The sequence below is a fragment of the Maylandia zebra genome, linkage group LG20, assembly GCF_041146795.1.
Source record: "Maylandia zebra isolate NMK-2024a linkage group LG20, Mzebra_GT3a, whole genome shotgun sequence".
NCBI classification, from domain to species: domain Eukaryota; kingdom Metazoa; phylum Chordata; class Actinopteri; order Cichliformes; family Cichlidae; genus Maylandia; species Maylandia zebra.
In genome coordinates this window covers 6,152,220-6,177,148 of record NC_135186.1, presented here as the reverse complement: position 1 = coordinate 6,177,148, position 24,929 = coordinate 6,152,220, and the positions used below count along the sequence as shown (strand labels likewise).

Below are 24,929 nucleotides of genomic sequence, written 5' to 3'. Positions count from 1 at the left end.
TTTCTTTACAGAAAAAAAAGATAAAGATGAGTTCAACACAATTCTAAAACACCTAATAAAACTAGTCAAAAACTTTAAAACCCACTGTTATGTTTTTTTTTCTTTTTTAACCTTTAGTAACATTTCACATTTAGCAACTTTTTTTTTTTTTTTTGTTATTCACCTGTACAAGTGGTGCTGGGACTAAGGGGTGGCTGGGCGGGGTCACAGGTGTAGGGGAGGAGGGTGTGGTCTTTACTGACCTAGTAAGTAGGAGGAGCTAAAAGGAGAGGTTTCAATCTTTGACCTCTACAGTTCTGCAGCGTCCTGAGGCCATGTGAAGAGAGTGCGACACTCTCTGCCGGAGCTCTGCCAGCTGTGGAGGAAATTGAGCATTTTGCAGTCTTTGCATTTCCCTCTTTATTTTGGAGAGATTTGAGACTGGTGAACACAGTTTCAACACGAGTTTTAGTGTGTGTATTCCCTCACTGAATCCGCCTGCACAGAAAAAAAAACAATTGGAAAAAAAGAAAAAAGAAAAAGGCAAGGGACTGCAGCTAAATACACACATAAGAGGAATCCATTTTGGTGATATTTACAATCACGCTGTGATAAATAAAGGAAAGGATGAAGACCTCTACTGAGGGCAAGGATGATTTACAAATGCGTTTGTGACTATACCTTCATTTTAAATGTCGCTTTGCTTTCACTCACTTCGGGTGTTTCAGTCTGTCCCGAAGAACATCCACCCCGATGGGGTGACTATATTCTATTTTCCTGCGTTAGCTTTTCTACCCAAGACCCTACACTTGGAGTATGCTTTGAGCATTTTAACTCCCCAAAACAAGGGCAGTCCATGGCAAACAGCGTAATGGAGCAAAGAGGAGTGGAATCATCTTTTTAAAAAAAATCTAGACAAAATGAGAAGATGTTTTTTTTCTTTCTTTTTCTTTTCTTTTTTTTTTTTGGTCTTCATTTCCAGTATGTTGGCATGAGCTTAAAACTCACTGCCCCCTCAAAAAATGGAAAGTTCACTGATAAGGAAAAAAAAAAGCAAGAGAAGTGCCTCGGGCTTCTGGCCGATCTAAGTGCTTGGCAAATAGGTGAAGTTACTGTAGCAGTCTTTGGGATTTTTGAAATCCATCAGGAAAAAAAAAGAGAGAGAGAGAGAAAGAGGAAAAAAAATGGTGTAGAAGCAGATACATCGATGATGTTGTTGTTATGTTAGAAAGCTCCCTGGAGTCTGACATTTGGAGGTCTTTCAACTTCAAGTGAGGTAGAGAGGCTTGTCTCGAGCTCCCATGCCGCTGCTGCTGAGGAAAGAAAGAAAAACAGCGTTAATGTATGGCTGGATATACGTGTGAATACGGGGGTGTTATCCTATATTTCACTGGGAAAATGCTGAAGGATTGTTAAACATTTGTCACGGCGGGACTGGCATTAGAGAGCGGCTTCAGAACAAACATAAAAGCTGACGATGAAGCGCGCACATCAATAAGCGTGAAGCCAAAATTTGAAGATCACTTGTTACTTGAAATGTCAAACACAAAGTCTGTTCTCCAGTTATCTCTACTGACATACTGGAGACAACTTAGCTCCCTCCAAAACTACAAACTACAATGACTTGACACTGAGAGTAAAGGTTTAAGCAAACACCCAATATTACTTCAAAGACTGTCAAACATGATTTGACCTAGGCGTGATCCCGTTTGACATCCAGATGAATCAGCTCTAAATACAGGAGACGCCGACTTCCAGCTCAGCTGCCTCTCAAAGTAGCAACGCAGCGTTTCAGGTGTGAGACAAAACATTCTTCTCGTGCCTGCTCGGATATCTTGATTCAATAAGGCAACGTGTGCCGAGCGAAACACGGGGAAACTTAATTGGATGTCACACTTTTTTCCAAGCTTGGTAATAGCATTGTTCTACTGCTGCATTACTCATTTCAATTTCAAGGAGATGCTTTGCTTTAGCAGGGAAATTGCAGTTTATGATTAATACTGTCTGAGTCTCTGAGTGTGAAAGTGAAGTGGTTTAGAGTAACTCATTTGGAAAATGAGTAACTGTCAGACAGCTGCTTAGTATTCTCAACAATCAAATGTCTTGGATTGCACTCACAGAGGGACAGAGCTTTTTGTGTGTGTGTGTGTCTGACTCTGTAATTCCCGTAAGGAAAGAACTAATATACTAACAGCATAATATTGTAAGCGGTGCAAAGAGCTCACCTGCAATGGTTGGGTCCGCAGTCCCTGTTGCAGTACTCGCTATCCCAGTCGGGGTTCTGGCCGTGCACTGGATTGGGGGCCCCGGGAGACTGTGAGCCCCCAACACTGTTCTGGTAATCAGCTTGAATATGGGAGAAACCCTGCAGATAGCAGGAGAGGCGAGATGAGCACAGGATGTTACACGACTTCAGCTTTATGATGGCCAGCCATCAGAGTTTGCTGAGCCATGATACTGTATAAGGCTAAATGTTGTCACTGGTCTATATGAGTTGTTACGCATTCACATTTGGCCCCATTGCATTGACGAAATCACCCTTCTTAGTTTGGCAAGACACCCTGCTGCTGGAATGGAAACATTATGGACTCAGAGGGAAAAGAGAAAACAGTTTGATTGAGACTAAATGGGTCTTTTATGCGTTAAAAGAGGAATTGAGAACTCTTTATTAGAGAGCGAGGCTTTACTGGAAGTTTTTCCTCTTTAGAAAACAGCAGTAACCGATGAATAACTGTTGTTGATTTTATATTAAATCACAACGGGAGAAGCATTAGACGCTGAATATCTATGGAAGCTAATTAGGAAGTAAATAAAGGTGATGATATTTGTATATTTGTATGTGAAGTGAGTCTAGAGGAAACACAAATCCCTTTGGGGTTATATAAGGAATGGGCATCTGGTGGAAAATATCTGCCAAATGAAACATGCAGAGCTACTCGAGTGGCGACCCAACAATCGAGAAGCTGAAAGTAGCTCATGATGTCTGCTAGCATGTGTGTTGTTGATCATCTGTAGAAGAAGCATGCATAGTGAATTTTAATAACAGCTAGACCAACCTGTTGGCTGAGAGGAGGGGAATGCAGAGGTGCCTGGAGCCCCATTTGGTGCGAGATGATTGGTTGCGACTGCTGCATTCGGATTGGCTGGTTGAGCAGGGAGCTCTGATGCAGGGAGAGCTGAGCGTGCGGATGCAGAGGTGGGCTGATTTGGAAGGGTGCTGGGGGAGAGGCACTCATGCTGGGTGGGAGCATCTGGGACTGGCCGAGGGTCTGCGCCAGTGTGTGGCGGGGTGGCCCGCCGTAGCTCTGGAGGTCTGACAGGGGAAAGGAGCCCGGCGGGCCCAGGTACGGTGAGGAGGGCTGAGGGGGCACGCTGTACAGAGGCTGCTTGGGGGGCATCATGTGGGAGGACTGGCTGGTCTGCTGGGCACTTTTTGGTTCAGGGTCATTGTATGTCTGTGGATGAAAATACATCATATTAAGACAAGAAAGGCCCCATTAAGGACACTGCACTCATCAGCCAATATTCATCTGATAATAACACGTCTCCCTCATTCCTTTTAAAGAGAAACTTTTTTTCCCCGTCATGCTCTGTATTGTTGAATAGGTTTTATTTTTTTTAAACTGCACGCATTGTTATGCTACAGGAAAGTGCCAGCAAGCAAACCAGGTCGTATCTGTTTCCTATCACAGCCACAGGGATATCCTGCTATTTTCCATCATACATTTTTGTTGGACTTACAGAGAATTATTTTTTAAAGCAATAGTTTGAGATCTTTGCTTCTTTGCTTTCTTTCTAAAATTTCGATGAGAAAAATCAACAGATCCATGCAGCTGTTTCCCCTGATCTAGTATTTATGCAAAGCTGAGCTAGCTTTCTTATTAAGCATGTAGGTATGTAATAAAGGCTTTTTCATCTAATTAGAACCTAAACAGGCTATCTCCTAAAGCGTTACATTTACTGCTGAATTATTTGTGGAAAGCTTGCACCCTTGCACAAATTACTTTCTTTATTGACTGAGGATTTGTTTACTAAATCTCTACGAGGCTCCAGGCTGTGCGTAAAATATAATCTATATCAATATTCATAATGCGCAAAATATGAGAATAAACCCCTGCTGGATTTTTCTTTTAAGCATGCGACAGTTGTCACCTCTACACCCATGTAGAGGAGCTGACAGATGGGCAAAGATTGTACAGATTAAAAACAAAAAAATCGTAAACTTCACCAAAAAACCCCTCTGAATTTGACCTTTCCCAGGCTGGACAGTACCACACTGAGCAGGAGCAACACCCGTAAAACACCCCACCTCTATCTTCACCCCACCCTCTCCAGGCTCCTGTGATGAGCTGTCAGATTGCTCATCTCCAGCCATCAGTGTTGATTAGAAGGTAATGGAGCCCATTTGTATGAATAGAGCAAGGGGCCGAGGTAATGATCAATACACACCTTGACAGATAGATGGGAAAAGGAGTGGGACACACACACCCACACACACACGTGCACACACACACATACATATATGCAGGACCCCAGGCAGAGAAATGAGACTGTTTGCCTGCAGAACAAATGGAATGACAAAAGGAATCTTCACCACACTACATTGTGTGTTGTTAATACAAGACGGCACTAAACAATGCAATTCGCAGCCCTCCTCCTTGCCTTTCGTTATTCCCTGTGCTGCGTTGCTGGTTTATACAAACCGGCATCATTCATGGGGCAAAAAGGATGTCATAGATCTGAATTAGCGGGAAAGTGTCAGAGGTGGGAATAGCAGCAAAGCCCACAAATGCCTCTGCTGATTTGGATGTGCTTCCAGCTCTAGATGACGAGAGGAGAAACTAATGCAGGACACAGGTAAATTAATGATTGCTTATTTCCAAAGATACATACAGTACAGAGTATCTGATAGCCCACATAGCGCATAAGAGAGTTATTATATTGTCTTCTCTAAGCCGCATACACATTATGGCCATTATGGATGTGTGCTTTGACTGGCCGACCCCTCCCCCAACCCTTCACCCTATATCACCATACCAACTACAAACCCCTACCCCCACTGTGCACCCTATGGAAATCAAGTATTGTTCCAAATAGGGCCTGTACTTTGAGCATCACATGCCCCCCCCCCCCCCCCCCCCCCCCCCCCCCCCCCCAAACCACACTCTTTTTCACCACCACCAGCTCATGTGAAAGAAGGTCCTCCCAGCCCATTAGCAAGTATTTTACATCCAATCCATCATCAGTCTTAGCCAGGGCCTGTGTGTCATAAGCGTTACCTTGGAAACCAGACTGGCTCGGTACGCGGCCAAGGCTTTCAGGTACTCTTTCTTAGCCGCCTCGGTTTTCCTCTTGTACCCCTGTGAAGAAATAAAATCAAAACAAGAGGCTTCAGGTGAGAGCAGAGTTTGACTCGCTCATAAACGTGCAGACACACACAGACACACACATCTGTCAATAAACACACACACACACGACTTTTTTTTTAAAGGCAAACTCTAACACTCTCTTAAACACATCCTGCGCACATGAACATGCACGCACACACAAACATACACACATATTCACATAAAAAGATGCTTAATGTTTCCCTTTCCATCAGAGCCAATGGTACAGAACACCTCTATTTCCTCATCACAGCACTAATACTCCCTCATCTCAATGTGTCTCTCTCTATTGTAGCGACACATCATTTCCATTCCAATCCACCTAGAGAAATGAACTGGAACTTCTCTCTCTCTGTCCCTTTAGCTCCACAATAACACTATCAGTACATTAGTGATAAACCAGAATGGTTGTTGTCATTTGGCACATTACGATGTGAGTTTTGTTTGAAACTGCCTTTCATATTGTCAGAGGGATGTACAAGCCTCTGATGTCATGTGTTTTCCAACAGACTGAAGTGTGTTTGCATGAAGAATGTGAGTTTGTGAGCGCACATGGACCTCTGCGTGTGTGCTGTTATACAGGTATTTTCTGCCAGCATATATAGGTGTGTGTGTATATATATATATATATATATATATATATATATATGTAATGATGAGTGTCTGTGTAGGATGCAACACCATGATGGAAAATGGTGCTATTAACTATAAGGGCTATGAGGCAAAATGAGGCAAAATGATGTCTATTATGCAAAACAAAAAGAAAAGATAGAGAAAAATCCTTCTTAGTAGGAAAAAAATGTGTTTATATACTGTACTGTTGTTGCAGTACTGGAGCCGGTATGAACACATTTACTGATATCAAAATGATACTTTTCTAAATGTTTTGCACAAACACGTCTATTCATTCAGCAAAGGACCTGAAACTTTAATAATCCTAAAAGTTTTCTGAAAACAAGCCACAATGCAGGAACTTGAAATCTTTTTATGTGATTGATGTACACTGGTAAAGCACTAAGCTAGTCTAGAAGCTACACAGGAGCTTTGCAGAGCCCTGTCTGAACTCTTTTACATCCTTTCCTAAAATTACACTTTGTTCATCCCATGAAACAGACGATTTAATTAACAGCTAACAACTGCGATTTCTCTTGCAGGTGAAAACTCACGAAAAATAAAGTGATGGCCGTCTATATCTGTCATCAGTATTACTTCCCACCTATTACTGCTGAACTGAAACTAGAGATCATGTCGAATAGAGAAAAAAAAACAATAGATTGCTCCTCCTGGATAGCCAAGATGCCCTTCAGCTCAATCCAAGGATGAGTCGATAGTGGAGGGAGCTCACTAATTCTGTATTCTAGGCAGGATCAAAATAGAAGGCGAGAGATATAAATAAAGAGAGTGGAAATGAGAACTTCACACATTCCAGCTTGTCAGAGGGCCAATGAAGATACATATTGTGGAGGCTGGTGGGACAGAGGAAATGGGACACTACCTTGGCCTAGCGCTTTGTGGGAGTTTTTTTTTTGGCAAAGATGAGTTTCAATTTTTCTGTTTTATTTCTGGAAAAGCCGTTTTCACTTTCTATGGACACTACACTGCTAAGATAGATGGCTTTGATAGTAATCACATTCACATGTGATTGCTTGCTTTTGCAGAGGTGCGCGAGCGCGTGAGTATGTGTGTATTTACCTCCTGCATAACATTATCAGTCCTAGACTCTTTAAATCTCCCCAAGCATGTTTATATTTTTCCCATACTGACCATTTCCTGCCTATAAAATGTCCTACTTTGTTAGTCTCAGACTGTTTTATGGCTGTTGTTGCAGAGAACACTCCCCCTCCCTCCGCTTCCTTCCCTTTGGTAGAATTAAATTTAGAAAGAAAATCATTTTAATGAGAGTCAGGGGAGTGGGGATAAACGGATGGATTATCTTTGGAAAGAGAAGAACTAGCTCATTAAGGTGAGCTGTATCTCACAGCAATGTTCTGGTAATTACACGGCAGATAATGCCAACGAAAGGCTGCCTGCCTCTGCTGCAGCACATGCGCCATCTACTGGAGCGACCGCAATCAAAATGTGTACGCGTGTTTGCGTCATTGCACACTGTGCGTGCTCCCATCTGGAAAGCTCATTTTGGTGCCTAGACTTTTGCACAGCATGTTGTTTTAAACCTTCTGCACCTACACGAAATAGTTTTTACCTGCTTCTGTTCTTCGCCTAGGCTGTCCCACATGGAGGCCACGATCTTGGACACGTCCCCGAAGGTAGCATTTGGGTTTTGGCCCTTGATGGCTGCTTGGGTGTCTCTGAAGAAGAGCGCATATGCAGACACGGGTTTCTGTGGCTCGTTGGGGTCCTTCTTCTTCTTCTTCTTTTGAGGTTTGGGTTTGGGCTTCATCATTTCTGCTGAGGGTCGCTTCTCACTGCTTATCTGAAGACAGAAGAAATGGATGGGGAGAAAGAGAGACAAGGAAACCGTCATAAATCACTTCATAATATCAGCTACCGCAGAAAGAAGTTTTATGTGCCCGATGCATTGGTTGGACAAGATACTCTAGTTTTTCCAGGGCATCATGTACAGTATATGTAGGTTATGCACAAACATACAATTTTGCACAATTTTAGAGAAAGTTGGACTAAATTTCAGTAGCAACCAAAACGTGCAAAAAACGGCGGTACTTTTAGTGTCCAAACTGTCCCACAGATTCTTGTGGGAAGCACAGTCAGGTGCTTAGCAGCACTGTTGCCTCACAGCATGGTCCTGGATTTGGATCCACCGACCAGCTGGGGCCTTTCTGTGTGGGCGTTGCATGTCTTCTCTCCAGGTAGGCATGGGTTAGGCTAATGAACAATTCTAGATTGGCCATAGCTGTGAATATGAGCATCTCTTTGTGTTAACCCTGCAACAGACTGGTGACTTGCTCAGGGTGTACCCTGCTTTTCACCCTATGACAGCTGAAGTGACCCCAAATTGGATATGTGAAAAAAAATAGCTGTTACATTCCTGTGTTACTTACTTTTCAGCATAAATAAAATACTGCCAGTGATACCTACTGATATAAATGTGAAAATCCCACATGACTTCCTTCTTGAACTATTAAGTCGAACCTTTTGCCTGTCTGGCAACCCGGATGCCAGCCTACCTAATAGTGTGACGACAACACCACATCAGCTTTTTACCTCTAAGGGGTAAACAGCTGTAAAAAGATGGTTTTGGTCTCTATAGCTAATTAGCCACTTAGCTGAGTGGGAGGATTTACAGTTCCACTCAACCTTGTGAACGTTAAGGTGTAAAGTTCAGGGTGTGTTCACTTTGACTGACAGGTGGAGGAAGGCAGACATCTACACCTCCACTAAACTCACTGAACTTGACCTCTTGCCTTGTTTGTGGTGCCTTCAGGATTTTAGATTTAAATGCAGCTATGTGATAAATACAGTAATCTCAGTTCCAGTTTAATTTAAGCAGGTTTGGGTTATAGGGACATTTCCCAGTAAGTTTGCAAAATGTCACTAGTTGCTTAAATTAATGGCTGCAGAATTAATAGATATTTTATATTTTCCTTTTTTCCTCCTTTTTTAAAAAAATGCTTCTTTCAAGTGTACCAGAAATAATGGCATGTTTTCAGGAAACCAGCAGAGAGGGAATTTTCCACACACCCAGTTTGTCAACAATAATACACTGCAATCTCTCGACATTTTCAGGAGGCAAAACTGTTCACATCTGTGTGATGTACTTGATCCAATACACATGAATACATTCTCATTTTCCATGCAGGGCTTTGACTGGGAGTCAAATCCAGGTCACCTGATGCTGGATGTGATTCTATATGGAAATTGCCTTCTTTACGGAGATGAACGGAGACGGGAGAGGGAGCCAGGAGAGAGAGGGAGAGAGAGACGGTGAAGAAAAAGTGATGGCTTGATGTTGCCATTAGTAGCAGTGAAACATCAGTTAACCTGATTTCCTGGTTGCTATAAAGGCAGAAAAAAAACAATCTAATTTCCATCCATATCATAGAAATAATGACATGCGGAATATATGATGATATACATTGGTATTAAGTCAAATGAAAGATGCTGATGTGCACTCATTGCGGTTGTCGGGTTACGCCGAGTTACTCAAACGTTGTTAAGAGCTCTGAGGGAAGTGACAGCGAATTCTTCTCTATTTTGGCAAACGCGCATCATCTCCAAGGCCAAGTTCCTGTTTAATCATGTTGCATTTTTAAAAAAACTTCTAACCATCTTTGAATGTTTGCTTTCATAATCCACTCATCCAGGGGGTTCAGTGGTAAAGCTCAGTGTGGGTGCAAACCGTGAAAAAAGATTTGTCCCCGCGTGAGTATCGAACAGCAACTTTAGGACATTTAAAGACGTTCATTTCCATTCAGTGCATACTTATCACTAGATTAAGCAAAGGCCGTGTTTTCCCCTTTCACCGTCGATTGGAAAACAAGAAACGACTGCCTTTGAAAACTGCATTGTTTTTAGCGAGGCATTTGCCAAACAACATACTGTATTCCACACAGCATGAAATTAACTAATCAAAATTCAAGGTCCAGAAGCACATTTGGCAGCTAAGGAAAACTTCAAAATGGCCTTTGTGGTGTGAAATGAATGAATGTTCCCCATTCAGGATGATGTGAAAGTATTGCTTGTCTATTTCACAGCTTACAGGTAATATTCTTTTTTTCCCCCCGTGCGAGTGTGTGCGGTTTCATTAAAAAATAATCATCCCTCACTTTTAGGCAATGAGGCAGAAGACAGGCATTTGAAACGACATCTGTTCCACCCAAGCCTTTGAAGTGAAAATAGAATAAACTGAAGGTAGAGCTAATGGAATGACAAAACATAAAAAAGAAGAAGAAGAAGGCTAAATAATCGCCAGGAAAATTCACATGTATTCATACAGAGGAAAGAATGATGACACACAACAGCCCACAGCAGAATGCAATCAACCAGGAGAATAAAGGGCGTATTCTTTCATTTCTTTCTTTATTTCCACGTCTTATAATCAGAGATTCATGTTCTCAGCTCAAGTATATACAGTAAAAAGCTGACAGTGACTCTGAAAGATTAATAAAGATGGCTCACATACTTCTAAAGAGACAACAGTAAGTGAAAACTGCGCACTCTGCACAGTATTAATAATTTTCTCCCAGAAAAATAAGCAGGAAAAAAAAAAATCACCCCCTCAGATGATTAATTTGTTCTCATCTTTCTTCAGCATGTTTCATCTAAATCTAATTGTGAAAGTGGTTTCCTTCATTTATGAGATTACCTTTATATATAAATATATATGTATTAAAAAAAACAACTTAATGTAAACTTCTCTGCAAAAAAGGCAATTTAACATCGGATCTTTTTTCTTCCTTAACAAAGTACCACAGAGAAACACTTTGTATTAGAATATTAAACTAGGCCCACTGGCCTGTCATTTTGCCTGCTAAATAATCTTTTTGTTTTAATGCGCTCTGCCTGGTTTCCTCACACTCGAGCCCTGAACACCTATTAAGAGAAAACTCCACAGCTTTGACTTTATATTTAAGAAGACCAGTCTCATTAACCGACACAGTCTTCTGTAAAACGAAATATCTTTCAAATGAGAAAGTGAAAAAGTGATCGCAGCCATATTCATCACTATAGTTTTTTCTTTCTGGCCCTACAAACTATCGACGCTGGATAAACACTTACCCACCACACAGCCAACTACACAATATCAAGCTTATTTTGCCGGGTTCTCTCGTGCAGGTGCAGTGAACAGTAATGATTATGACAGCTGTTGTTGTCAGTTGAGAAAAAGAGACAGTCACATCCCTTATTCATAATGCAACATCTCGTGGCTCCAGTGCATTCTGGTCTATTTTCTGATACTGCTACTGAGAAGACTGGTATCTTGTGCTCTTGCGAGATGGACTCTCTATGCAAAATGTCAAAACTTGAAACTCTTTTTATTATATGCTTACAACAGACAGATTTTAACGTGACTGATATTTATTTCTTGTCTTGCATCACTGTTATTGTGCTAAAGCTAGCTTAACATATGATGCCATGTTATTTGCCAATTTATTTAGCCATCATTTTTATCTTTTATCATTTTGAAACACAAAGGGAAATGAGAGGGAAAACTCAGCCCCTCATAATCTGAAGCTGTAACTTAAGTTTAAACACAGGCCTTCTTGTTTAATAAGTATTCACATTTACAGTGCTGGATGGATTCAGTGCAGCCACAACAGTTAAATTCACTGCAGCAGTGCAGAGGTCTCCTTTGGCTTATCTTCTAATTTTAGCTTGCAAAGTAAATCACTCACATGTTTTACATAAAAATGTAAAACGTGTAAATAACAAACTGTGGAAAAAAGTACCAAAGCAAATCCACCTGTAACAATTTACCATGATGTCTTTGGCATTTACATATAAAATCCGGCATTCACATTACAGACAGGCCAGACCAGACAGGTTTATTTAAGTATTTCAGAAACTGTTGATCTACTGGGATTTTCCCACACAACCATCTCTAACGTTTACGGTAAATAGTCCAAAAAAATATCCGGTGGGCGAAAATGCCTCGTTGATGTCAGAGGTCGGAGGAGAACGGCCAGACTGCTTCAAGCTGATAATTCAAAACAAGCACTCTTCGCAACCAAGGCATGCAGAATCTCTGAAAGCACAACGCATGGAATCTTGAAGCAGACGAGACCAAACCTGGACAGCAGAAGACTGGAAGACACTGACGAGTCTTAATTTCTGTCTTGTATCAACAGTTCAGTATGGTGGTGGTGGTGGTGTTAGGGTTGTCTCAGCATGCTCTGGGCCTCTTAATATCAGCTGAGCATCACCTAAATGTCACTGTCAAGTATTGTTGCTGACTATGTTCTTCCCTTTATGACCACAGTGTACCCATCTTCTGATGGCTGCTTCCAGCAGGATAATGGACAATGTCACAAAACTGGTTTGTTGATCATGACAGTGAATTCACTGCACTCAAGAGGCCATCGCAGTCACCAGATTTCAATCCAACAGAGCACCCTTGGGATAAAGAATAAAAGTAGCTCTGAAGGCAAAGGGAAGTTCAACCTGCAGGGTGTACCTAACAGATTGGCTGATGAGTGCGTTTAATAACATTTTTTTAAAGTTAAGTAATTGCATGCCAATTTTCTCCATGCAAGAGGACACAATGCACATTCACAGAGCAGACATACACTGATGGTAAAAAAGCTTTTAAAGACTGCAATTAGGGGGTCGACCAGAAACAGCACGCGGATGTCTTAGGTAAAAAACATCGTGTCCTGTACACAGCAACAGAGACTAAATTTATTTCCAACACAGCTTTCTAGTTTACCAGGAAAAGATTGAACTATAGAGTCAGCCTTAGCTTGCTCATCCCATCAGCATTTCTGTTGTCTGAGAGCGAGAGAGATAGTGATGGAGAGAGAGAGCGAGAGAGATAGTGATGGAAAGAGAGAGAGAGAGAGAGAGAGAGAGATGGAAGGGGTGGTAGGTGAAGAGAGAGAGATAAGGAAAAGGAGGGTAGCTGTGATTCTGAATGGACAGCACTGCACTGGCAAGACAAGATTAGAATTGACAGCCTGGTAACTGCGTCACTATCAAAACAGCAAAGAGAGAGAGAGAGGGGTGGAGGTGGATTTGGGGAATAGTGAAGAAAGTGAGATGCAAAAGAAAAGAAGAGTCGATCTAAAGAAAACAGGAGTGGAAAGATATAGAAAGAAGAGGACTCGCAACGAGGACTGTGTGCACGCGCGGTGACTGACAAAGCTTAAGACAGATGAAAATTAGACAATAAAATCCGATAATAGCATGAGAGTGTATAAAAGTCTTTCTCCAATCACAGTCTTCCTATCATAGTCATTATCATATACAGTGAACAGCAAAGTGGAGAGTGCTGCATAATGTATCAGCTTTGAAAGGCCATAAAAACAAACAGGAACTACTCTAAGGTGATACAATGATGACTGTTACACAAAAGCAAATACTGGGCACAGCGCTAAATCAAAATGAATGCCATGCACTTGCAAAATCTACACACCTTGTTTCATAGATGCACACACACACACACAAACGCTATTGGTTTTGAGTGTGTTACACAGTTTGATCTACACAGTAGCTCAAAGAAGAAGAAGAAGATAAAAACCTATTTTTACATGCTTTTTTTTTGCAGTGAGTGTGCAGTGGCCCGGAGAATGAGCAACAGACTATGAGAGGGTTTTTAAATCTGCAGTTTAAGAACATCAATCGAAAGCCGGTAGTGAAATAAGCTTTGGCCGAGGACTGTAAAAGCAGATTTAACAAGCCGACGTCTCAATAACAAATCATCTAACATTGTTTTCCCGATACAGATTAGCACCTTAATGTTATCTCCAGAATAAAGTACACTTTGAAAGAGGCAAGAAGTGCCGGATGAAGAAAAACTGAGGATGTGGCTATTTACTGGAAATCTGAACGTAAACTGTTTCTTCACCTATCTGCATCACAAATTCCCACAATGGAAAGAAATGCGACATCCCTGATGCGCGCACTACTTTCTGTCGTATTTTAAAGGTTCTCCAACACTTACGCTCTACACTTCTCAGTGATGATGCAGAACGATGACATATAAATGGCTGCAATCCCCAATTCACTTTTCATTGTACAATCAACTGCTGCGTTTTTGATACACAGGGAAGTAGCAAATGATGAAGCGATTGCAGATGCAATTTGCGTAAACTGTCTGTGACTGTTGTTGAAAGTGGTGATTGCAGAGTAATAGCAGATTAAACCCAACGGTTCGTTCTTCAACCTGCACTAACTATTTTTTTTCTTTTTTTTGATCACATGGGGGCAGCGGACACAAGCTGTAAACACAGCGAGTCTGAAGCAAACCGCTTTCCTCTTTCACACTTACAGGAAATGTGGCACAGCAACATTTTTCATTACTGGTGTTGCTCTAATGTCCATCTGATGAATTTCAATCCAACATTTCCTTGTTTTCCTCTCAGTTTGGCTCCTCACCAACTGCTAACTGGCTCTTTATTGGCTAACCTTGAATGTCTGGCTTTTGGTTTTGTGTAGGAAATGTGTGTTTATTGTTTTTTTTGATTGTTTGTTTTGGAAAACACCTGAAATATGATTCACAGACCTGATGGGAGTAGAATGTGTAGATAATTCTCATTGAGTTCATTACCATGACCGACCACTATTACACACAAGTGCTTGTAGGATCCACTGTTAATAACCACAGCCTTAAATTTAATAAACAATGAAGGAAATTCAATAATATATTTAGATTGCACTACAGTGGAATACATCTTTCAGCAAAACAAACGCGGACCTCTTCACAGTAGCTCAGTGAAGAGCTGCACAGCTTAGTGTGGCGGTTGCAGACACTTAAGCCTTTCTGGGTTAATAAATAGATAAATAGTCACAGTTAAAGCACCAGCAGTGAGAATAATGCGATTTCAAGATGCTATATATAATTTCTTTTCCTGTAATTTTCACCACAAGCTGGAACTCAGGGCAATAAGACAAAAATGAGCTCTTATAGGTGCTGTAGAAGTACAAAAATCTATTGTGCCAAACATCTGTAACAGCAATTGTGTAAAATGTACGTAAAACATAAGCAAGTCTTTGTTAAGTTTCTGTAATTTTGCTGTTTTTTTTTATTTTATAACATGCTCTTAGTCATTATTTAGATATCATTTTCAGCTATCATTTGAAAGTGCACCTGCACATGATGCAGTCAGGCCCGTTGTCTCAGAAAATGCTGGCAGGCTACATGAGAATGTAAACACATCTGAACGCGTCAGTCCTCTTTAAATTAAAAGTGACTGTAAATACCAGGACTGGCATCCAAAATTCCAGATGATCGTTAAACTTTTTTTTCCCCACACAGGTTGAATGATACACAACATGTCATAGTCAACTTTGGATACAGGTTAACACAAATTCCTCTTATCTTACGCTACCAAACGCCATGTTAGCTTGGTTTCTCTGTATTCCCCACATCCAGCTCAGGATGAAGACTTGATAGGTTAAAATATGTCTTAAAATATATGCAGTGCCCTCCTCATCTGGAAGCAATTACAGCTCTATGTCAGACTGCCCATCTGTAAGCAATAAGCAGGACTGCATGTCAAAGCCGCTGCAAAGATCTCTGAGTGGAACCAGGCACTCGTCCAGAGAGCAGCACTCATCAAATAAAAAATACAGCCTGGCCTAAACAATAATGAACCGGAAGTGCACATTCGTGATCTTGATCTAGGAGACATGAAAGGATGTTAGCAGAATCGTATAGACCTGATATATAGATATATACATATATCTATATCTATATATACATAAAGAAGCCATTATGGAATTTGTATCCAGTTTTGGTACCATGCCATTACAAATACACAGGGTCATTATGATGGAGTATTTCTACAGTTTTGGGCTGCAATGTGGATTTGATTTCAACTAACATTCCTATTGCTGATACTTTAAATCCAAAGCCATTGCTGAACTAAGCTGCATGATTTATCTGACTCGGGAGAATGACTGACAGCTCTGAGAAGCTCCTCCCTACAAGCTCTGCCTAACAGCACTGGACCTACTTAATCAGCCTAAATTGCAAAGTCGAGGCCCTTGTATTTGGTAATGTGGTGAAAACAGTGGCAAGTGAGAGCTAATTAGATTAACGGTAGTTTAACGAGCTGTTGGAGGGGCCCCCGCAGATTGGATTTTAATAAATAGTGGCAAAAGCATCTGCTATGCACTTCCTGGCTCTGCTGGCATCCTAATTGGCCCCAGTGGGTTGCTGTATCTCAGTGCTACACAGTGCAATTTAAGAGGAGAAAAAGGCAAAAGAAAAAAAAGCTTATCTTCTGTCCAGGTAAGTCTGGGGAACGAAATAAAAAATATATCTGTATGATTGGGTTAACCCTGGCTTCACAAGCGAGCTTTATCAGTGTTAATACAATGCTAATGCAGTTACTCGACTTTTATCACCACATCCACAAAATGTCAAAGCAGGAAGAGAGTGCATCTGCAAGTCCAAATAGAGCAGATTTGAACATATTCATCTTTTCCTATTGTTTGTTTTCGAGATGATATGTTCCCATGATGAGGTCTTTGTAGAGGCAACAGCACAGAAAGGAAAAAAACAATTAATCAAACATGAATGAGCGACCGTAGCAGGGTTATTTCCATAGCAACAGCCTGAGGGGACAACTTGAACCCTTTAATGTGAGCTGGTGATGTCTCTTTGTAAACATCTGCGCAGCGGGGGGAGAAAGCCAATGAGAGAGCCTGGCAACAGAGGCATCACAGGGCAGCAACCTCTTGGTATCAATCGAAGTTTCCATTATCTAGAGCTGAAAGGACCGAAAAGTGCTCTAAAACATTGCATTTTGAAGCATTTGGAGTTGATAAGTGTCTTTGTACTTGTGCTGTTAAATGCACGAAAACACCTAGGTGTTTTTTTCAGAAAAGCGTCTGGCTGATTAAAAGAAAATATCTTATGCAAATGACAAGAAAAGAGTGATGTTACAAGGAATGAGTTCATTCTTGTAGACATAATTCACCTGGTTTAGCTGCTTGAAGAATCACTTGGATGGTTATCAAAGCCATTTATACAAACAGACTTTCTCAAAGTTGTGCCTCTTACACCAGCTAGAAATCACAGTCATAATCTCTCTCATAATCTCTCTTTGCACCCTGTAAGTGGTGGCCTCCAGCTGTGACCAACAACAGGCACCATACAAGTGCACAAACAGCTTTTATCAAGGGTTTGCTTTTTGTTGGCCGCAAAGGCACCAGACTAATTGTCATTTCACAATTCCCATTTAAAGCAGCGGGAATTATCAAAGCAATCTGCCTTCTTTGTCCACTGGTGGAATTAAAATGCACGAACGCAGTCTTTGAATTTACAAAAGTAACAAGACTAACAAGAGTAATGCATGAAATGGAAAGAAAAAGAGAGCCTCGTGTTCTGAAAGTAACTTGATTGCAGTCTAAAAATGACTTAAAGACCATAAGTATACAGTAGCAGAATAGTAATTCAGTCAACCACAAAGCTCTCAGCTTGTAAAGGGGTACGTGAACAGCCTATAGTTTTCAGCGGTTTATGCTTAAGTCAACAATCCTTCAACAAATCTTCAATCAGTTCTCAGTCAAATGCACAGAAGCAAAAATCACACGTTTTCAGAAGCAGCATAGTCAGAAACAGTCTTTAAAAGCTCTAGAAAAAGATTTGAATAAGGAGTTTTTTCCACTCTCCCAGGGCTCAAACAACTCATCAGAGACTGGGCTAAATGCGGAGCACGACAGCACGACTGCTGGCAGCGGCAGGTATCCGTAACCTTCTTACAAACACTCTCGTCCCAGACCTCATTGGTTCCCTGGGCGAGAGTAATGGCTTCTTTGCGCTGGGCTGCGCAGTGCTATTGTAGAATCACAGAGCGGTTAATTGAAACAAATGACTCTAATAATGGGACATTATCCCCACAGGCTGGCTTTGCGGTGGGCCTAATTAGCGTCGCGGTGGTGGCGAGGACGAGTCACCACACTGATCCCTTCATAGGAAGGCCCTCTTTTAAGTGGCCAGCATGGGATTCTCTGCCTTGTAACATGTAAGGGCGCCAGGCGGTAAACATAAACATGTTTAGTCAACCCTCGTGTCGCCCAAGGGCCCACTGTGCCAGGTGCAGCTTTTTTCCCCGCGCTCTGCTAACTCTACCTTCCTGACTGAGCGAGCTCGAAAGGTTTATGATCATTTTAATTTGTTTTATGATGATTAAACCCCCCAAAACAAAGACTTTTCTCTCTTTATCATACATATCTAAATAAACATATCACTTTTTTTATCTGATGACTGGTTCGGTGTCCGAATAATACATTGAACCTGTTCGATTCCCAAGCACAACAGGTGAAAATCAACACAATCTCACATTTGCAGCATTTTTGCGTGATAACTGATTATGATTTCAAAATTGCTCCACTTAATAATTTTGTTGATTAGGCTCCCCGATTAATCAACAAATCATTTCACCAATTATTATGATTATTTACAATTTTTCACACCGTCGCATGGCATCGCGCTCGCCTTCGGAGTGCCAACGGCCTGTAACTAATGTGACAACACGGGACACTGTTTCCCAGACGTATTTTCATCACCGCTGGAATCTGTTTTTGGCATTACTAATTGTTTACTCTTGTACACGATGATCCTAGAAAGTCAGATATAATGCAGTGTTCAAATCTCTGTGACCAAGCTGTTTTAAATATTCATTAGATGTAACAGTTGCCTAAGGTTATTTGAATTAGCGGCATGAATATTCATGAGCCCCAATGAATGTGCATTTGTTTTTAAAGCTCAATCCGTTAATGCCCGTCTTCATTACTCCATTTTGAACCCTGCATAATGAGCAGCGCAAAACAAAGCTTTACTTTTTAAAAAAGCCCGATTCTATTTTGAAGCCTACTTGTCTCGGTTTAAACGAAACGGGAATGCCCCACCAATTATCTTGCCGTCATTTCTTTTGACAGCTACAAGACACATTGTTCACCCCTGTTGTGGAGTGTAGCACTGAAGGGCATCTGTCTTTTTTTCTTTCTTTTTTCCTCTCTCAATTTTTTTTTTTTTTTTTTGTGAAATAGAAAGCCGCAACAGAAAATATTTCTACTGTTCCAAAAGTGATTTATCTGGGAACGTCACCAAGATGTCATATCTATTCCAGTGAAAGGCAGCAGAGCAAGCGGGTCATATGAGATATGTCTTAAAAAACCTACGATGGAAAAAAGATGGCTGTTTCAATTTAAAAGGAAAAAAAATCCAGCTTCACTGAGCATGTCATGTCAAACCCAACTCCAAATATTGAGAAAATATTTTAGATAAATCTACTTAAATAGCGGACAAAGGAAAGACTGACACCTTGCACTTCACCCTAAGTACTCAACAAACAGATTCTACTATGAACACTTTCTGTAAACTCAGCATCTCCGAATATCCTAAATATCTCAAACATGACCGTGTGCACTTTATTTTAACTCACTTTGATCTCTTCGATAGCTCGATAGCTTCATCTTACATCCATGCACTCTCCATAACCACAGCTGTCAATACGATTTTTATGTCACCGCCCTAAAACAGTTGTGGCCTTTCCGTAGCCGTTCCTTGTCGCAAATGCCAAGCGGTGCAAGTGAATTTCTTTCTCCAGATTAAACAAAATCAAATTAAGTCAAGCCAACCTAACCTTGCAGCTTACTCTTCTACTTTTTCTGGAGACAAAGGCAAACAAAGACACACGCACATATATCTATATATACACGCACATGGTCAACACACACATATATACCGAGCACCCACATGCTGCACAAATAGTAGCAGGGTGCAAACACGATCTACTTATGATGTGAAGACACCTTTAACTGCACTAAAGTAAGACCTTTTATTGGATGCACTGCATCTTAAAATTAATGCTTATGTTCAATCAAGATGGCTAAATATGAAAGTGAATGCTGAGCTTGCTGTAGTTTTCTATGCACAAGCCACCAAAAATGAACCGACCAACCAACCAAAACAACTCCGACTGACAACTTGTCCGTGATATCAACATCAACCTGTCAGCAGAGGGTTAAAACTGGCCTGTTAGTCACACATCGCTGTGCCAGAGATATTAAACTAGAACCACATATTTATCAAAGCTCTACACAATTCCTGGCTGGAGTCATGTAGCTGGATGTGTGTAAGAAACTTGTGAAATTGGCCAGTGTTTTTTTTTCTTCTTTTTGGTGGCAGGGGTTTTCCTGCTCTGTAACTGGCCTGATTACACTAGTAATGAGACAGGGCCTCATGCTCTGTTTGAATATTTAAACACAGTGGCCCCCCCTCAAGGCTCCACGTTGGGGCCGCTGTACAAACTCCTCCTCGACCTCTCATTACCGCCTCCCAGCGAGGGTCCCTCTTGCTTTAATTTTTTTATAAGAGACTGACCTTGCCTGCAACCCCCCCGCCTCCCCAGCCCCTCCTTCTCCCCTGCGCCACTGTGCCATCAGCCAGACCTGAATGATCAGGGCGCTTGTTGAACACGAGACCCCTGGGTGCCACCTCTCCACCAAGTGCCGGGATGGCAGAAATGCTGGCAGCTGAGGATGAGACAGGGATTCTCCCTCAGCAATGAGCATTCGCACGACAGCATGTTACATTTCACAGTATCCAGTCATCCAAGACTTGGCTCGGTTCAGAGAAGCTGACAGACTAGGTCAGCGGTGTGAGGAGGAGTTTTGAGAATGTAGGAGCTTCGCTGATAGACAGCTCTGTCTTTTATAACAGCAGTGTTGATGCTGCTTCTTGTTGGAGTTCCTGTAAAAGGTGTAATTTTAAGTCTAAGAAATGGGTCAAAACTGGCAGTTGAGAACTGCTATGATGAACAACACGCAACCGCAGCAAAAAGGATCAACTTCTGGATCTCAACTAAGTGCTGGATTTGACAGATGAAAATAAAAATGGAAAAAAACCCAAAACAAAACAAAAACATACATCAGTGAATCTGAAACATTCAATGCATCTATTTGACAGATTTTTTTTTTTTTGTTCCCTACATCCACTGCGCATCTCGTTGATTCACCAGCTACTGTAATAGTTCAGCTGCCTGTGGAATCACAATTAGATGGAAAAAAGAAATTTGTCTGACTAAAGGAAGAAAAAAAAAAACAGGGCTTTTGAAGAGAAATGACTTCCGCGCGGTCAGAAAGCTCAAGATTATTAATACAGACTACAGCTACAAGGACAAACTGATGCAAAATTACTGTATGTGCCCATGCAGCACTGTGATGGTCAATCCACTGCTCTCAATCCTGTAATGATTTAACTCTGTTTGCTGTAGGATCGATGTGAGCTGAAAAAGCGAATCCCAAAGCAGCGAGAAGTTTACAGAGCTTTAGCCTTAGGCTAAATGTTGTACAAAAAACAGCAACAACATCCCTCGAGATGAAGCGTATCTGTTGCTCCAGCTGAGCTTGTACTTGTAGGAGGTTTTAAATGTGCAGTGAAGGATAGCTGTTACTGAAGAGAAGCGTATCCTTAAGGTAATGCTGTCGACTTTTTATTTGCTTCGGCGGCGGTGGTGAAAGAAGGCTGTTGAATGATTAGCGTTTTGGTTTTTCCCAGTTATCTCCTTCAATTTTGTGAGTTTATTGTAAGGTTTTTGTCAATACAATACAACAAAGGTAAAGGCTTGTCTCTTCATTGCTGCCCCTGGTTACACTGAGAGCTTATTTCTATCCACCCTTATTATTCTTTAAGCATGCAGCAGACATAAATTCAATCTTCCTTATTATACCTTTATCAGTATGAAATTAAGGTTAATTGACTTTGCTGGGGAAACATCAAATGAAACATCCCTAATGGAAGCAAAATGAAAATAACGTCATCTCCAATTGCGTTAAAATATTTCTCATATACAGCCTACTTTCCTATTCCTCAGCCTCAGAAATAAGCTCCTCTTGTCCCAGGAGATAATAAATGAATTGAATCCCCCCCTTCCCATTCCAACCCCACCACCACCACCACCACCACCACCCCTCCTCCTTCTTCCTTATCGGTCATCTATTTTTCCAGAGTAAGCTATTACTTGCTGGGGTTGCTAGGCAACAAGAAATATTAATAGCAGCTATTATTAGCCAGCCTCTGCTAGAGTAGTACTAAAATGTGGAAGTGGGAAACATGAATGTGTTACATAAATCTCTGGACCTTTCACAGTGTGTGCAAGTCTCTGTTTGTGCGGTGATTTATTACAATGACGGTTCATTTATGAGAAAAGGGGGTGTGAAATAAGAAAATGGAACATTACCCTGAAGGGCTATTTGAAAATAAATAATTGCAAAGGTGAAACAAAAGCTGTTTAAGAGGCAGGTACTCCCTCTTTGTTTGCTTCGAAATTGTTGCCGGCCGAAAAAAGGGGGTTGGAGGCTTTATTGAACATACATACACGGACATAACATAAACTTTAAACGTGCCGTGCACACGCATTTGACGCAGGGTATGCGCTCTCATGTTAAAAGCTTAATCAACACTTTGTTTCGAGCGTTCACTCGCGCTAAAAAGCAGACAGACGTTCGAGCCAGCGGCATCGTCCTCCTGCACCCGAGCACATTCAGCAAAGTAGCCAGTGGATTGTGACCTAATCCTGAAGACTGGCTTTAATGGAGGCCTCAGCTACCACCCACGGAAAAAAAATAAGAGTCTGCATCTTATGCGGTTTGATTCTGAAAATCACATAAGACCTGATTAACGGGGGATAAATGCCACGGATGCTCACATTAAAGCATAAATATTCATGACGGAGGCCACGGAGAAAAAAAAAGTAATATTTATGTCAGATGAAAGTATATAACGCTGAATAATTCACCACGCGGGCCATCTATAATTCATTTGATTCGATCCTATGATTAAAGCATTTGAATGTGTTCGCCGGGGGTGTTTACATGTTCAGTCTGAAGCATGTTTAACACGGGAGAAAGTCCCTTTAACTGAGGGGAAGAATGGAGGTCCTTGGCGTCCTTTTGAAATAAAAAAGTAGCTGACAAGGGATCCCCTCCCTCCTCCCCCACCCACTCATCCTTACCCCTCTCCTTTTTGGATTTGCTGATTGTAACGAAAGAAAACGCGCCACAATGAGTTTCTCCATCCCTTCTTGGCTCATTTTCGAGGCAATGAAATCTTTGACTTGCGCAGCTGTGCAGATATTAAAGAAGTTCTGCTGCAGTGGTCTCGGTGTTAAGGAAACAGCAGCTCTCTGTATTTATGCTTAGACTTTGGCCTTGCTCAGACTTCAGCGCTGCTTCCTTGGCCTCGAACCAAGTTAATTATGACTCTAATAGAAGAATGCTTTCCCATTACGAAAAAACATGATCAGCATGCAGAAGAGTTGGTTATTTTGTGGCCTTACAGTTTATATATGTTTATATTGTTCGATGCAGCACATAAAATCTTAAAAGGACTAGAACATGTAAAACCTTCAGACGAAATGCTCTCTATGCTGACTTGCTGGATACCTTCCAATCCTCTGACCACAAAGACTAATAGCCTGGCACAGCGCTTGACTTGCATGAGCAGAAAGTGCCACAGCTAAAAAGGTGGACAAAAAAAAAAAAGTACTCACCGAGTGCATAGGCCCAGACAGGAGGTGAGTTTCCTGACCCAGCATGTTGGACATCATGAGTGCGGGCAGCTCGGGGTAGGAGTAGGTGTTGAGCAAGCCATTGTGTGGCAGGGAGTGAAAGGGGTAACCTGACTCGTGCTCCATGAGGTGGAGCAAAGAAGGGTCGGCGTGGTTCGGCGGTGTGATGGGGGGAATCTCGTAGTCCTCATCCCCAGCTCCTCCTCCTCCGCCACCACTGCCGCCTCTGCCCTGACTGGAGTAGCTCTGAAAAAGCAGAAGAAAAGCAATCTGTTTTTTAGAAGAGCATGAAGAGGAAAGGGGAAGACAGGTTTGTTTACTTATTTTGGGAACAAAGTCGCAATAAGACTTTCGTTTTTTTCCCCCTAGCACACAGTCTATCAACAAACACAAAGAAAAATGCAAGGACAGGTCTTGTCTATGGGCGATCCTTCCGCCCCGGAGCGCTTATGTACCTGCATGTCAAAGCAGTGTCATAGTTAGTTACAATATCAATAAAACCCTTTCAGTGCTATTAGAAAGCATTTGAATGGCAAAACAAACTTGAGTAATCATCCGGGGAAGGAAACAGCTAACGCTCCTGAGTAAATAAAAAGCTTCATAATTAGCTTTTAAATGCACCTGCTGATTTCTGTTGTTTCCGTGTTGTTTGTGCAGACACTTCCAGACACCGCTGAACTGCGGCAGTCGATTCAGTGTGTTTTGCTGAAAATAAAATTAATTAGAAATGCAAATTTTTGTCGCACTTGCAAAAGTTAAAGAAATCATTCAACGCAAATGTACGCCGCAAATTAATTAGAGTTAGACAACAGATGTTGCACAGAATAATTCAGAAATCCTGACAGCTTTGAAGAAACAAACTGTCAGCCTGCACGCCTTTAAGATACAGTTAATCAAATTCATTACGTTGAAAAACGCCACTGACAGACAGTCACTTAGAGGCTATTTTATAAGCTTGTAATTATAATGCCAATCATATTTTTAGAAATGGAAGGAAAAAACTGGACTAGTCAAACCTCAGAGTCATTGTGAAATGTATGCAGAATATGCCAAATGACCCCAGCAGTTAAAACAGCACAGATTTTACGGCACTAATAAGGTGATACATGAGAAATGTCTTTTCCAGGGCCTATCTTGACATAATATTGCGCTGAGAAATATGGTTTTGTGCTCTCAAAAAGCATACAGAGGGTATTCACCAGGGAGTGAAAAGCAATTTTGTCAGAGGCAATCTGATGCCAACTCCCCTTTATAATGACTGAAGAAAATTAATCATCACAAATAATATTCCACTGTCAGCCATTCAAGAGCTTTTTAATAGAATTTTTATTATTCATGTCTCGTGGTACACATCAACTAGTCCGTTCTGCAACATTTCAGAAATCAATTCAATATCATCTTCGTG

General features: G+C 41.4%; 1 protein-coding gene across 6 annotated transcripts in view; it reads right to left on the bottom strand.

The window, feature by feature from the left end:
* Positions 1 to 884: 884 nt before the first annotated feature.
* The window catches only part of LOC101480694 (TOX high mobility group box family member 2), an 84,960-nt gene continuing 60,915 nt past the window's right edge, over positions 885 to 24,929 (bottom strand). For 5 of the 6 annotated variants that reach the window (XM_004554145.3, XM_076878342.1, XM_076878343.1 and 2 more), the window contains 6 exons: positions 23,507 to 23,770; positions 7,570 to 7,800; positions 5,259 to 5,339; positions 3,036 to 3,434; positions 2,205 to 2,344; positions 885 to 1,292 (listed from right to left, as the gene is read on the bottom strand). In XM_004554145.3, the coding sequence (XP_004554202.1) occupies positions 1,247 to 1,292; positions 2,205 to 2,344; positions 3,036 to 3,434; positions 5,259 to 5,339; positions 7,570 to 7,800; positions 23,507 to 23,770 (1,161 nt within the window). In that variant the 3' untranslated portion in view covers positions 885 to 1,246. The remainder of the gene's footprint in view (positions 1,293 to 2,204; positions 2,345 to 3,035; positions 3,435 to 5,258; positions 5,340 to 7,569; positions 7,801 to 23,506; positions 23,771 to 24,929) is intronic. The other variant, XM_004554146.3, reaches the window with a different exon arrangement.